Source organism: Hippocampus zosterae, chromosome 13 (assembly GCF_025434085.1).
Source record: "Hippocampus zosterae strain Florida chromosome 13, ASM2543408v3, whole genome shotgun sequence".
NCBI classification, from domain to species: domain Eukaryota; kingdom Metazoa; phylum Chordata; class Actinopteri; order Syngnathiformes; family Syngnathidae; genus Hippocampus; species Hippocampus zosterae.
In genome coordinates, this window is record NC_067463.1 from 21,616,296 (window position 1) to 21,627,459 (window position 11,164).

An 11,164-nucleotide genomic window follows, 5' to 3' on the forward strand; every position below is an offset into this window, starting at 1 on the left:
TTCTTTCTCTCCCCTCGCTTCTCATTTCCTGTTTTTCATCACACCTCTTGTTGTGTTTCTGTGATGCAACAATTTGACCTCATCGGAGGAGAAGAATAATGCCCTGAAGGATGTTTGCTGGAATGACAAGATGGCACAGGTGCACGTAAAGTTACGGTAAAGTATGCGGGAAGTGGGAGGGTAAGAAACCGATGACACACGGGTTTTTTTTCTCCCCAACGTGTCTGTCAATGTAGCGCAAATGTGACTTTGAGTTTCCTCTCAGTGACATTAAAGTGGCTTTTTTTTCCCCGGGGGTCTTTTCAAAGGGACTAAAGCACAGGCGTTTCTTGCATTCACACATGCTGCTCTCAAAATGCCCCAAAATCATTTCCTAGCAAAGTTGACCTAGCCTGACAGGTCAACTTTGAATATGAACATTTAATCATCATCCACACCTCTGAATCAATCTTTGGTTAGCATATTTTGCTCCACCCATCACATGGGTAGACAAAGCGGTCTATTTAGCTCAACCAATCAGAGGACAGAAAAAATGCAGATGTCACTGTGAGCCACACGTGTCCAACTTGGGCCCTCGAAGGCCATCATCTTACATGTTTTAGATGCTGGGCTCCTGGATGAACTCAGTCCTTTAAGGCAAGCAACTTTGATTTAAAAAAACAACCAAAAGGACAAAAAAAGAAGACTTTACGACTACTGTAAGTTGGGCAAAAAAATAAACCAACCTAAAACAAATGTCGTAAATTACTTCTACAGGACGTAGGCGGGAACTACAGATGACAAATATTGCCACGCTATCACTTTTCCACTTTGATAAGATCACCTCATTCCTTCGCCATCAACGTCAATATGCTAATAGTGGCTGCTAATTGCTCCGCTCAGGCTATTAGCTATCGATGTGCAGTGTTAGCAATCTGCCGCCCAAACTGCTTATTTGGCTTCTTCAATGTAAATTTTAAACATAGTCCGTCAAAATACAATTGAAGTGTTGCTGTGCTTTTTGCTTGTGCACAAGTGAAAGTTTTAAAATGTACAATTATAAAGGTGATGCTCATGTATATTATTTGTCTTGAAATTATTCATTTGTGTAAATAGCATACACAACAAGAAGTAAAAGAATAAGAAGCTAAAGAAATAAAAAACTTGAAAGATTGATGTTTACGTGTATTAGTGACAACATTTCATGTTATGTGTTTTGTTGTATTATTGGTATTTTTTGTTCTGTCAAGTGCTTTATTACTGCAACAGCTGTTGTGTCAAATAAAGATGTTTTGAATTATCCTTCCCAAGGTGTGGTACTCCCCCTAGTGGTACTAAATCTGCTGAATTAAATGTTCAAATTGTTTGTAATGTGACAGCATCTTAAACTTTTATTTAATGCAGTCCATTGCATTTGTTAAATACCGTTCGGCTATTAACTTTACATTAGCATTAAATAAATTCAAACTCTTTGTTTTAAAACATTCATTGAGGTTCAATGTTAAACATTTGAAGAGAATCATTAGTGAAGTAGTTTTTTTCGTATACAGCTGGGGAAAACATGCGATTGCGTCATCAAAAAGAATCAGGGTTCAATGAGCGGCAGCAGACGCTTGTAATACCAAATATGTCCACACGGCGGAGCCATGCATTCAACTAACAGAGTTTGAAGAGCGCCAAATGAGGGACTCAAACCTGATTGCTTGCGGTCACAGGCCGCATTCTTGACCACTTGCCTACTGCCGAACAAGTAAGATGAGGTGACAGAGTTAGAGGGGTGTAAAATGTAAAAAAAAAAAAAAAAAGTTGCCGTTTACTTGTGGCGCATGTCCATAAACCGGGGGTCGGCAACACGTGGCTCCAGAGCCGCATGCGGCTCTTTAGCGACATCTAGTGGCTCCCACTGTTTATAAAAAAAATGAAAATGGAAAACGATTTTGATAGTAGGCTAATAATACAGCATGTGTTTCCTTCAATGTACATTTTATAGAATGCTTTTATGTTTTTGCGGCCCCAGACATATTTGTTTTGGGGGTTTTTCCCCCATATGACTCTTTCAACATTTTGATTTGCCGACCCCTGCCATAAACCTACAAGTATTTTTCAAAACAGGTGATTCTAAAAGGCGTTTGGTATTGTATCCTCACGACCTCAAATTTATTCCTTGATGGTTTTTTTTTCCTGCGGCGTGGCATTTTAAATTACACTTTAAAATGATCAAATCGACTCCTGGAAGCTCGATAAAAAAATTAAAAACAACTGTTTCAGGCAGACACAAAGTTTGGCTGAAGAATTTAAAACTTTCGGATTTCCTTCTGATGTTGAATGCACCGTCGACTTTACACGCTCGAGTAGTTGCCCAGCGATTATCTCCCATATATGGCCATGATGCATTCAATGACAACACAAAAACATGTTGTATCGTGTATTTGTCGAAACTCCAGGGGAATTCGTAACAGTGCCGCGTTTATGGGTGCGTGTGGAAACCCTGTAAACTACGCGGGGACACAGCGCTTTCCAACGTTCCGCTCAAAAATTGTTGCCAAACACGCATAGGTTAACGTCAGCGTCGATAATTGAGTAATTTACCAAACATTTACTCATATTTGTCTTATTTTAAATTCGCCCAAGGCTCATTTAGATTTTGAATCTTTCGTTTCCCGCAGTTATTGAACGCGCCGCCGGTGCTTCAGCTCGCCATTAATTCTGATTTTGAGGGGAATGTTCATTCAAAAACGATAAAACAAAACAACACGATAATTAAATCTTATAATGTCGTTCGGAGACGGTGAGTCTGCGAGGGCACACAGTGCTCACTTTGACGAATCTCCAAAATTCCAAGGGAAGTTCCCCAGGAAATCCCCCGCTCGGTTATATTATCGTCGACGGCGTGAAGCCACACCGCCCTAACAACAGTGCCACTTCCTCGGATACATTCGAGAGGAAAACGCGGGTCGGGAACCGTCGCGTGGTGGATTACTAAAATTTAATTCAAACCACGATCGAGCCTCGCGCAAGAATGGACCCAGCCGACGCGGACAACAAGCGGAGCTACAGCACGCTCAACACGCTGTACCACGAAAGCCGGCAGGAGATGGAGCTCCTGGCCAAGCAGCTGGCGGCCAAGGACAACATTATAGCCGAGCTCAAGCTGAGGCTAGCCGGCCACGAGAGGCTTTGCTTGTCGGTGGGCGACAACCAGTCGGTGGTGGTCGGGCCGTCCAAGTCTCTGCTGGATAGTTTGTGCAAAGAAATCTACAAGCTGAAGCAGAAGAGCAACGAGACGGATTTGAAAGTGGTCAGACAAGAAGAGGTACATATTTCGAGTTCGTTCATTGAATGAATTTGTAGTTATTGATGACGATTAGCATGACTAATACTGGCTGAAGCGGGGTTTCTCAAACTGTGGGTTGGGGTGTTGAAATGGGTCGCGTGGAAGAGATGTGGGGTGTCGGGAATGTCAAAGCACCATTTTTATTGTTCGCTAAGGCAGTATTTTCCTCGATCAACGTTAAAAGACTTGAATTCTTCTAGGAAAGAAATGTGACCGTTTTACAGGAAAATATATATTTTTAGAATTGAATCATAAATGAAGTTGTATTTTCAGAGGGGAAAAAATATCAGAATTGGATAAGAAAAAGTCGGCTTAAAAATGTTTGTGGGACGTAGTCGCCATACGAGAAAAAGTAGTGAATTAAAAAAAACATGTCACATGTTTATTAACTCAATTATAACAATTTAACTAACAAAAGTTAAAAGATAATTCCATGTGTGGATTTTAATGCAATTACAGTATTCACCCCGGGAAAAATCCTGAATACGGCTTCTTTTCACAATGGTAACAAATAAAAAAAATAAATCCTTGGATGTGGATTCATTGCAGTGTTTCCAATATATTAACAAATGTAAGGAAGATATCAGATTTGTTTTTACAATGCTTATAAAATATAATAGAAATAACAATGAGTGGACTGGTCTTTTATAATCCTAACAGAAATGGGGCAAAAAAAAAAATAATCGAATTTGAATAGTTGAATAATTCACACTGTTAAAAATACTTTGAATTCACTGCAACCTTGACACAAATTTTCCCGCAATGCTAACAAATGCAAAAAAATTTTTTTTTTCAAATAAATGTTACCAACGCTGTCAAAAAACAAAGAATCTGAATTTAATTTGAATGGTTCACAATGTTAACCAAAGTGAAGCACACGCCTGTATGTGGATTTTAACACAAATTTTGACAATAGCCCCCAAAATCTTGAATTTGGAATACAATCCGTCTTGCCTTTTTTTTTTTAACACTGGTAACAAACTCGGTTAGTGATTGCAAGTGTTCTTACCAGGAGATCAAGAGACTGAGCGAGCAGCTGCGTCAGAAGGACGAGCAGCTGGAAAGCGTCAAGTGCGACGCAAAGAGCCCCGGGGAATTGAACGGTGATTCCGAAAAGGAGCTGGAGCTCCGGAGGCTGCGCTCGGCCGAAGCCACCAAGACCGTTCTGTGCACGTCGCTGGCCGAGGAGGCCGAGCAGCTACGGGGCCAGCTGGGGGCCACCGTCCAGGTGTGCCGTCAGCTGATGGCCAAGCTGGAGAAAAGCAAAGCGGGCAAGGCGCAGGCGGGCGAGCAAGCCGCGACGCAGGTGAGAGCGCCCGACGTCGTCTGTCAACAACAATGACAAGAAACAATTAGTGCGGACACTTTGTGTTAATGTTTTGATTTAAGATTGTGTTTTAACGTGAACAAAAAAAAATTCAATAAGTTGATATAGAGGCTCGATGATTAATCACCAATTAGTCAACGATCAAAGGAATCGAACCATTTTTGATCTGTTCACAAGAACGCAAATATGAAAAGTGGTCAGACTCGCTTAGGAACATGAAGGCAAAAAGTGGTTTTTTTGATGACTGCTAATTACCTCGTCGAACGAGTCAATGACTAAACTGAAATGAAAATTATTTGCAATTCGAAAGCAACGTTAACAGAAAAAACAATTTTGGATTTGAATGCAAACCTGCTCGCAGTTTGTCCTCGGCGCGAACACAAAAAAAAAATCCTCCTCGTTTTTACACATTTCTAACAAATCAAATCTTTCAATTCAGATTTGAATCGCTAATTCCATCCCTCATTTCCATATAGCCACCCGAGTCACCTGACAGATCTCCGAATTCCCCAATCCGCCAACTTGAGGATGAGAATCGGCAGCTGAAGCAGCGTGTTGCTTATGTAAGAAAAAAAATGTTAAAAAAAAAAACAAAACATCATAGCGAAATGGCTTCCAACCGCTGTGTGGTTTCAGGTCCAGGGCCTGAACTCGCAGTGGCAGAAGTACGACTCCAGCCGGGAGGACTACATCCGAGGACTGTGCCAGCGGCTCAAGAGCGTGGCGGCGACGCCGCTGGCTCCTTCGCTCGCCTCGGCCGGTGCCGCTTTGCTCCATCAAGAGATTTCCCGACTTAACGGCCTGCTGGAGGACAAACTGAGCGAGTGCGCCAGGCTGCGAGGAGAAGCCCAGCAAGCCAGCAGCAAAGACAGAGAACGCATTCAGACGCTGGAGCAGCAGGTCGGTGCGACATTCGCCACGGACAATCGTTAAACAATAGAAAGAACCAGTTTTGTAAGATAAGATATCCTTTATTCGTCCCACACTGGGGAAATTTACAATTAACAATAAACAAATAAATATAATAATAATAATAAATATAAACAATTTATAATAAACAATTATATAATAAATAATAAACATAATAAACAATATTATATTGTTAATATTTTATTTATAAATATTATTAATATTTAATATTATTAATATTAACAATATTATTATTAATATTATATTATTAATTAATATTAATATTATATTATGTTAATAATTAATTAATTAGTTAATATTATTGTTAAATAATAAACAATTTAAAACATCGATTCTTTTGTAGCCCTTCTGTCAACTGCAAAAGTCGTTTGGATCACGGAAAACCTGATGCTGGCTTATCAGCATATTTTTTTTAAATTTAATTGTTTGGTTTTTTTTACATTTTAAACGATTTGAACTCTTTCAAATTTTCAAAAGTCAATTAAAAAAAAATTCCAAATGTTTTAAATTATTTTTTTTTAAACTTTTTTTTTGACGGTGTGAAGATCAAAGTTTCAAAAATGTGAAAATAAATGTGGGTTTGTTTGTTTGCTTGGTTTTAGGTACTCATCTACACGGAAGATTTTAAGTCGGAGCGGGCCGACCGGGAGCGAGCTCAGGGACGCATTCAAGACCTCAAGGAGCAAATTTGTCACTTGAAGCAGCAACTACACAAACAGGTGAACAAGCAACAGCTAACGATTGCCAATGCACCCGCACTTTTTTTTTTTTTTGCGATTGCCAATGCACCCGCACTTTTTTTTTTTTTTGCTAGAATGATTTTCTGTCACTGAAACTGTACTCTTACGATTTTTTTTCCCCCCATACTTCCTTTTAGTGTCTTATTTTGGTGACAGAAATTGAGGTTTTAGGCTGTATATCGGATTAAAAAAAAAAAACAATCCAACAATTTTGTTATTAGTCACAGGCTTTTTAAAATATAACAGTATTTTGTATATATATATTTTCTAAACAATGTTAAGGTTTGTTTTCTACATGTTAAAAGCAAGGGGACATCTTTTTGGTCATGAAATTTAAACTTTTCTGGAAACATTTTTTTTTCATTTTTCAGGAACTATTTTGGAAATAAACGACTCAAATTTTGGGTTTGTTTGGTAGCAGTTTTTGTCTTTTTTTTCAGTGGCGGATGCTAGACTTGTCGGACGCATTTGTTAAATTTTTAGGGATTTTCTTTTTATGCGTAGCGGGCATGTAATGAATTTATTTAAATTTTTGCGGTCACGGTAACCAGATGTTTTGGGTGGTTATTCCTGAATATTTTTTTTCAAGAAAAAAAAATCTGAATTTCTTAAATGCAGTTAAAGTTATGAAAAAAAATGGTCACAGGAACCAGACTCGTTACGCATGCGCTTTATATTTTCACAACTCCATGACGCTATTCAGTCATTTATCATTAATGTCCAATCATAGGAGGGGGAGGGGGGGTTGTCACGTGTTCACAACACGCTAACGGCTACAAATCGTCTTTGGCAGGGATCGACTCGAGAAACCAGGGAGGTCCCCGTGTGTCACGTGCACATCGGTCACCGAGTCTCGTCGTCCTCTTCCTCGCGACGCCACCACCGGGACGTTGGGGATTGTTCGGGGGCCCGGAACAACACGCCACGTCTGTTGGCTCCCCCCGCGGCGGTTGCCTCGCCACCAGCGCTACCGCAGGATGCCGCCCTAATGGAGGTGCCATCAGATCTGCAGTGCCCACGCTGTTTTGCCACCTTTAGCGAGGATGACGCCGCCCGCTATCTCAACCACTGCGAGGAGTGCGCCACCTTGTGAGCACGACTGGGACATTTTGCGCACTACATGGAATACCTCAACCTGAACAAAAATGATTTTTTTTTTTTGTTATCGGCAAGAGTCATTTAAGCCTTTGAGCTAAGGTCACGCATTAAAGTCTTAGGCCACCGTGTGGTTTGGAATAAGCAAATTTGTGTATTTTGGGGCGGGAACCTATCGTCGTTATTTGCTTGACTACTTTCTGCTTTTTTGCTGTCAATATAAACAGATAGTTTCGACGCCAATACCGGTGACAAAGAATACGGCATTTTTAAAATCAAAATATTTCCATCAAACTGAAAAGCTGAAGAGTTTGTTCTGATAAATGGTCAACTTTGAGAAAAAAAAAATACTTTTAGGATCACAATAGCGGAAACAATCATTGTAATGGTCGCCAGAGACTTTATTCGCGTACTTTGAATGCAAACTTTATAAGCTTTCTCTTGTTGAATCACAAAATCTCACTTGGTGCTAGAAATCTATTCATAATTTATTATCATACACAAAAGCCATAAGATATAGTTCTACTGTTAGATTATTTTAATATAAAATATAGAAGTGTATTTATTTAATTTGTAATGTATGCAAAGGACCCGATTTTGGAAGGTGTGGTGCTTCCCTCCCCCTCCCCCCTCCCTCTGATCGTCTATTTTTATAATAAAATATTTCATAAATGATCATCTGTCTGAAATTTTCATTGTTAATTGATGGGACACTTAATACGCTTTTGCTTAGCTTCAAATAGTCTTTCAGGGCATTTTCACATTTGTGTGTTGCCTGTGCGATCATATTTTCAGTTACTGAAAAACATTCAGAATGACTGCTTTTCTCCCGTTTTCATTGTTGGCTGCAGGATTTCGTGGGATACTTTTCTATCATGTTCAAATATTGTTGATCATTTTGGTGAGGAATAACGATCAATATCACTTATTATAGCATAGTTAAAGCATCTGGATCATTTTAAAAGTGTCTTTTGCATTCGCCACAACCCAAGATGTAGCTTGATTTTTAAAAAGGTCGATGACCCCAGAGCGTGTCATGTAGCATTTATATGTGGGTGGTGGGGAAAACCCCTCACCGTTGCCTCCTGACAGGGTCATGTGACACACACACCACACACACACACACATACCCACCAGCTGTCAGATGACTGGTATAGTATTACAAACACACAATGAGCAAACGGCGGGAACAAAGCAGTGTGTAGTATCAGTTTGACACACACATAGTGCATGAATCAGTTGTCACGGGTTCGGTGGAGTCGAAGCAGGAAGTCGGACATCCCCTGCTCACACACAGGAAGTAGGATGCACACACATGCACAAACCCTAACAGACTCACTGAAACATGGAGACGCATGCCAACACACACGCTCGCTCACAACACAGAGTTACACATCGAAAAAACATTCAAATAAAATACAAGCGACAACGATTTTTAAACGAAAACCAACTGAAATGGCATCTTCCATTTGTACAACTAACTAATTATGGGGTAAACGTTCTTCACTTTTGACTTTGTCAAGTAAAGTCCATACATCAGCTTCGCAAGTTCTTAAGGGCATTTATTTTGGAATTACTGTACGTCTGTACAGAAAAAGGAAGGTCATACAGTTGTTTGAGAATTGTATGATTATTTTTTTTAACAATACTTGGTGCACTCGACAAACACGCCATGTATTTAAAAAAAAACTAAAACCAATACTAAAACTAATTGACACCAAACACACAAAAAGAAGCCTTTTTCATAAAAAAAATAAAACAGATAAAAACGAGAAAACTTGCTTCAAAAACTAATCGATAATAATTTTTCAAAAAGTCAAAATGAATTATATAAACTAAGGTCATATCCAAAACGATTAATCCCAGGACCAGACACATTAGCAAATGACACACAAAGCACGACTTTGCTCACTGTGGTTGATGCGAAAAGCCCCAAACTGTCTTACAAAAAGCACGAAATGTACTTACAGATTAGAAAACAAGGAAGACATCCGTCCATCCAGCGAGGTGTAGCTTCAGCCTAACTGAACACAAATGTATCTCCTATAAGTACGTATCTTGGAGAACAACACTACAATTTTCATCATACAGTTGTGAAGTTAAGCTAAAATTAATTTCCCCTTCGTACGCCAATCAGCGTTAAATTTGACTGAACGCACAAATGTTACAACAACTTAGCGCTTTCATAAAACGACGGGTGTTGCGAAGCTAAGGTAACAACGTCAAAAATAATACCTCATTTCATGAAAATATAATTGGGCAGTACTATACCAATGTATATATCATGTATATAAAACACCTGGGGGGAAAAAAATGTGAAGATGCTAACTTAGATGCTAACACCGTCCCACGTCGTCGCTACGCGGTGACGATGACTGTCATTATCCGAACTGTGCCATTTTGGTTAGAAGAAAAGACCCCCAAAAAGCCCCCACTCCCCCAACACACTTACACCCTCTCATGTATCCTACGCACATCAATGCCTTCAGCCCACTTACATACAGTACGCGAGCGGAAAAATCAGCTTCTAAATCGCCCACCTCACTGCTATGGGAACTTTTGAGTGATGCCACGTTTGCAACCATTTCGAAGGCTGCCAGACATTTTGTGTGACTACCTTTAATCTTGGGAATGGGAATTTCCGCAAAACACACACACACAGGCAAACAAAGACAAGAGCACGCAGAGACATACACACACACAGACGCAAACACTTACACAAAACCGAACACACACACCCAACACTAAGGCAGTTAAATTTCAACATGCATGGAACGGACCGAGCGACGTTTCCACAATGCGTGGATGGACTGTACATTTGTGCATCTGGGAATAGGAGGGTGTATGAAAAGGCAAACACGTTGTTTATTCGATCGTGTATTTGAATGGACAAATGTGAAAATGAGGCATATTTGACATTTTGCAGGTGTACTTAATGAAGTATCGGTTTAAACAGTTTCTGGGAAAGTTTTCCATCCATCCATCATACGAACCGCCGTTGCCTAAAAATAAATCAAAGAAAATGATGGCCGGGAACTCTTTTTGACATTCCCTTGCTGCGTTATGCTCATTTGCATATTCTCAAACAAGCGCCCGTCTGCAATTTGCATATTTGAAGGTGACACATGAGCGTTCCATTCATTTCTTTGATTCATTGAGGGCAAAATGAACACGAGGAGGCATGAGTCACTTGAGTTTCCAGCTGCATGGTGTAATCAAAAGACACCCATCATGTGTCACACTGGCGGCCGTCCCTTTTTTTTGGTGCTGCGCGTAACCTTTCAAAGGAGGCAACAGCCAGACGGCGACCTTTCACTTCCTCAAGCTCTATCACTACGAGACATACTCAACTTGACAGTACAGCCCTAAGGGTTTGGAGGGGACTTGAAGTCGGTGATGGCTTGAATCCGCCTCCACGGGTTCCTGGTTTCTCTGCTGTCAATGAAGCCCTCAGTGTTTCTCCTGTAACACTGTCTCTTGGCCAACGAAAGTACAATTTTCAAACCACTGTTAGGACTAAAAAAATGCAATCCAATCACAGTAACAACTGCAAATGCTGTACTTGACAGTAAAACGCCACCAAAGCGGTGAGGGCAAATTTACTAATAAACCCTACTAAATAAAATATGGACTGTAATGCGTTGGTACGCTTTTATTTTGAAGTTGTTCCCGGCAGCGCGTGGCAGCGTGACAACTGACGCCGTCTTGACTCGTATTTCCGACTTCAGTTGGGGGGCACTAATCGATCAACCCTACAGA

At 40.2% G+C, this 11,164-nt stretch overlaps 1 protein-coding gene and 1 long non-coding RNA gene across 2 annotated transcripts; both read left to right on the forward strand.

Annotated features, from left to right (window-relative positions):
* Positions 1-2,479: 2,479 nt before the first annotated feature.
* Positions 2,480-8,081, forward strand: tnip2 (TNFAIP3 interacting protein 2). Its single transcript, XM_052085112.1, has 6 exons — positions 2,480-3,292; positions 4,326-4,619; positions 5,117-5,203; positions 5,277-5,540; positions 6,173-6,289; positions 7,104-8,081. The coding sequence occupies exons 1-6, from the start codon at positions 2,999-3,001 to the stop codon at positions 7,401-7,403; spliced, it is 1,356 nt and encodes a 451-aa protein (XP_051941072.1). The 5' UTR covers positions 2,480-2,998; the 3' UTR covers positions 7,404-8,081.
* Positions 8,082-9,311: 1,230 nt separating this feature from the next.
* Positions 9,312-10,913, forward strand: LOC127613866 (uncharacterized). The gene is made up of 2 exons (XR_007966348.1): positions 9,312-9,441; positions 10,769-10,913. It is a non-coding gene; the product is annotated as an uncharacterized LOC127613866 (long non-coding RNA).
* Positions 10,914-11,164: the final 251 nt, after the last annotated feature.

What these genes read in the sequence shown, in the direction of transcription:
- tnip2 (XM_052085112.1), top strand. Translation starts at nt 2,999, where the DNA reads ATGGACCCAGCCGACGCGGACAACAAGCGGAGCTACAGCACGCTCAAC. An exon ending in TGAAGCAGCGTGTTGCTTAT is followed by an intron (nt 5,204 to 5,276) that starts GTAAGAAAAAAA and finishes GTGTGGTTTCAG; the next exon opens with GTCCAGGGCCTGAACTCGCA. An exon ending in TTCAGACGCTGGAGCAGCAG is followed by an intron (nt 5,541 to 6,172) that starts GTCGGTGCGACA and finishes GCTTGGTTTTAG; the next exon opens with GTACTCATCTACACGGAAGA.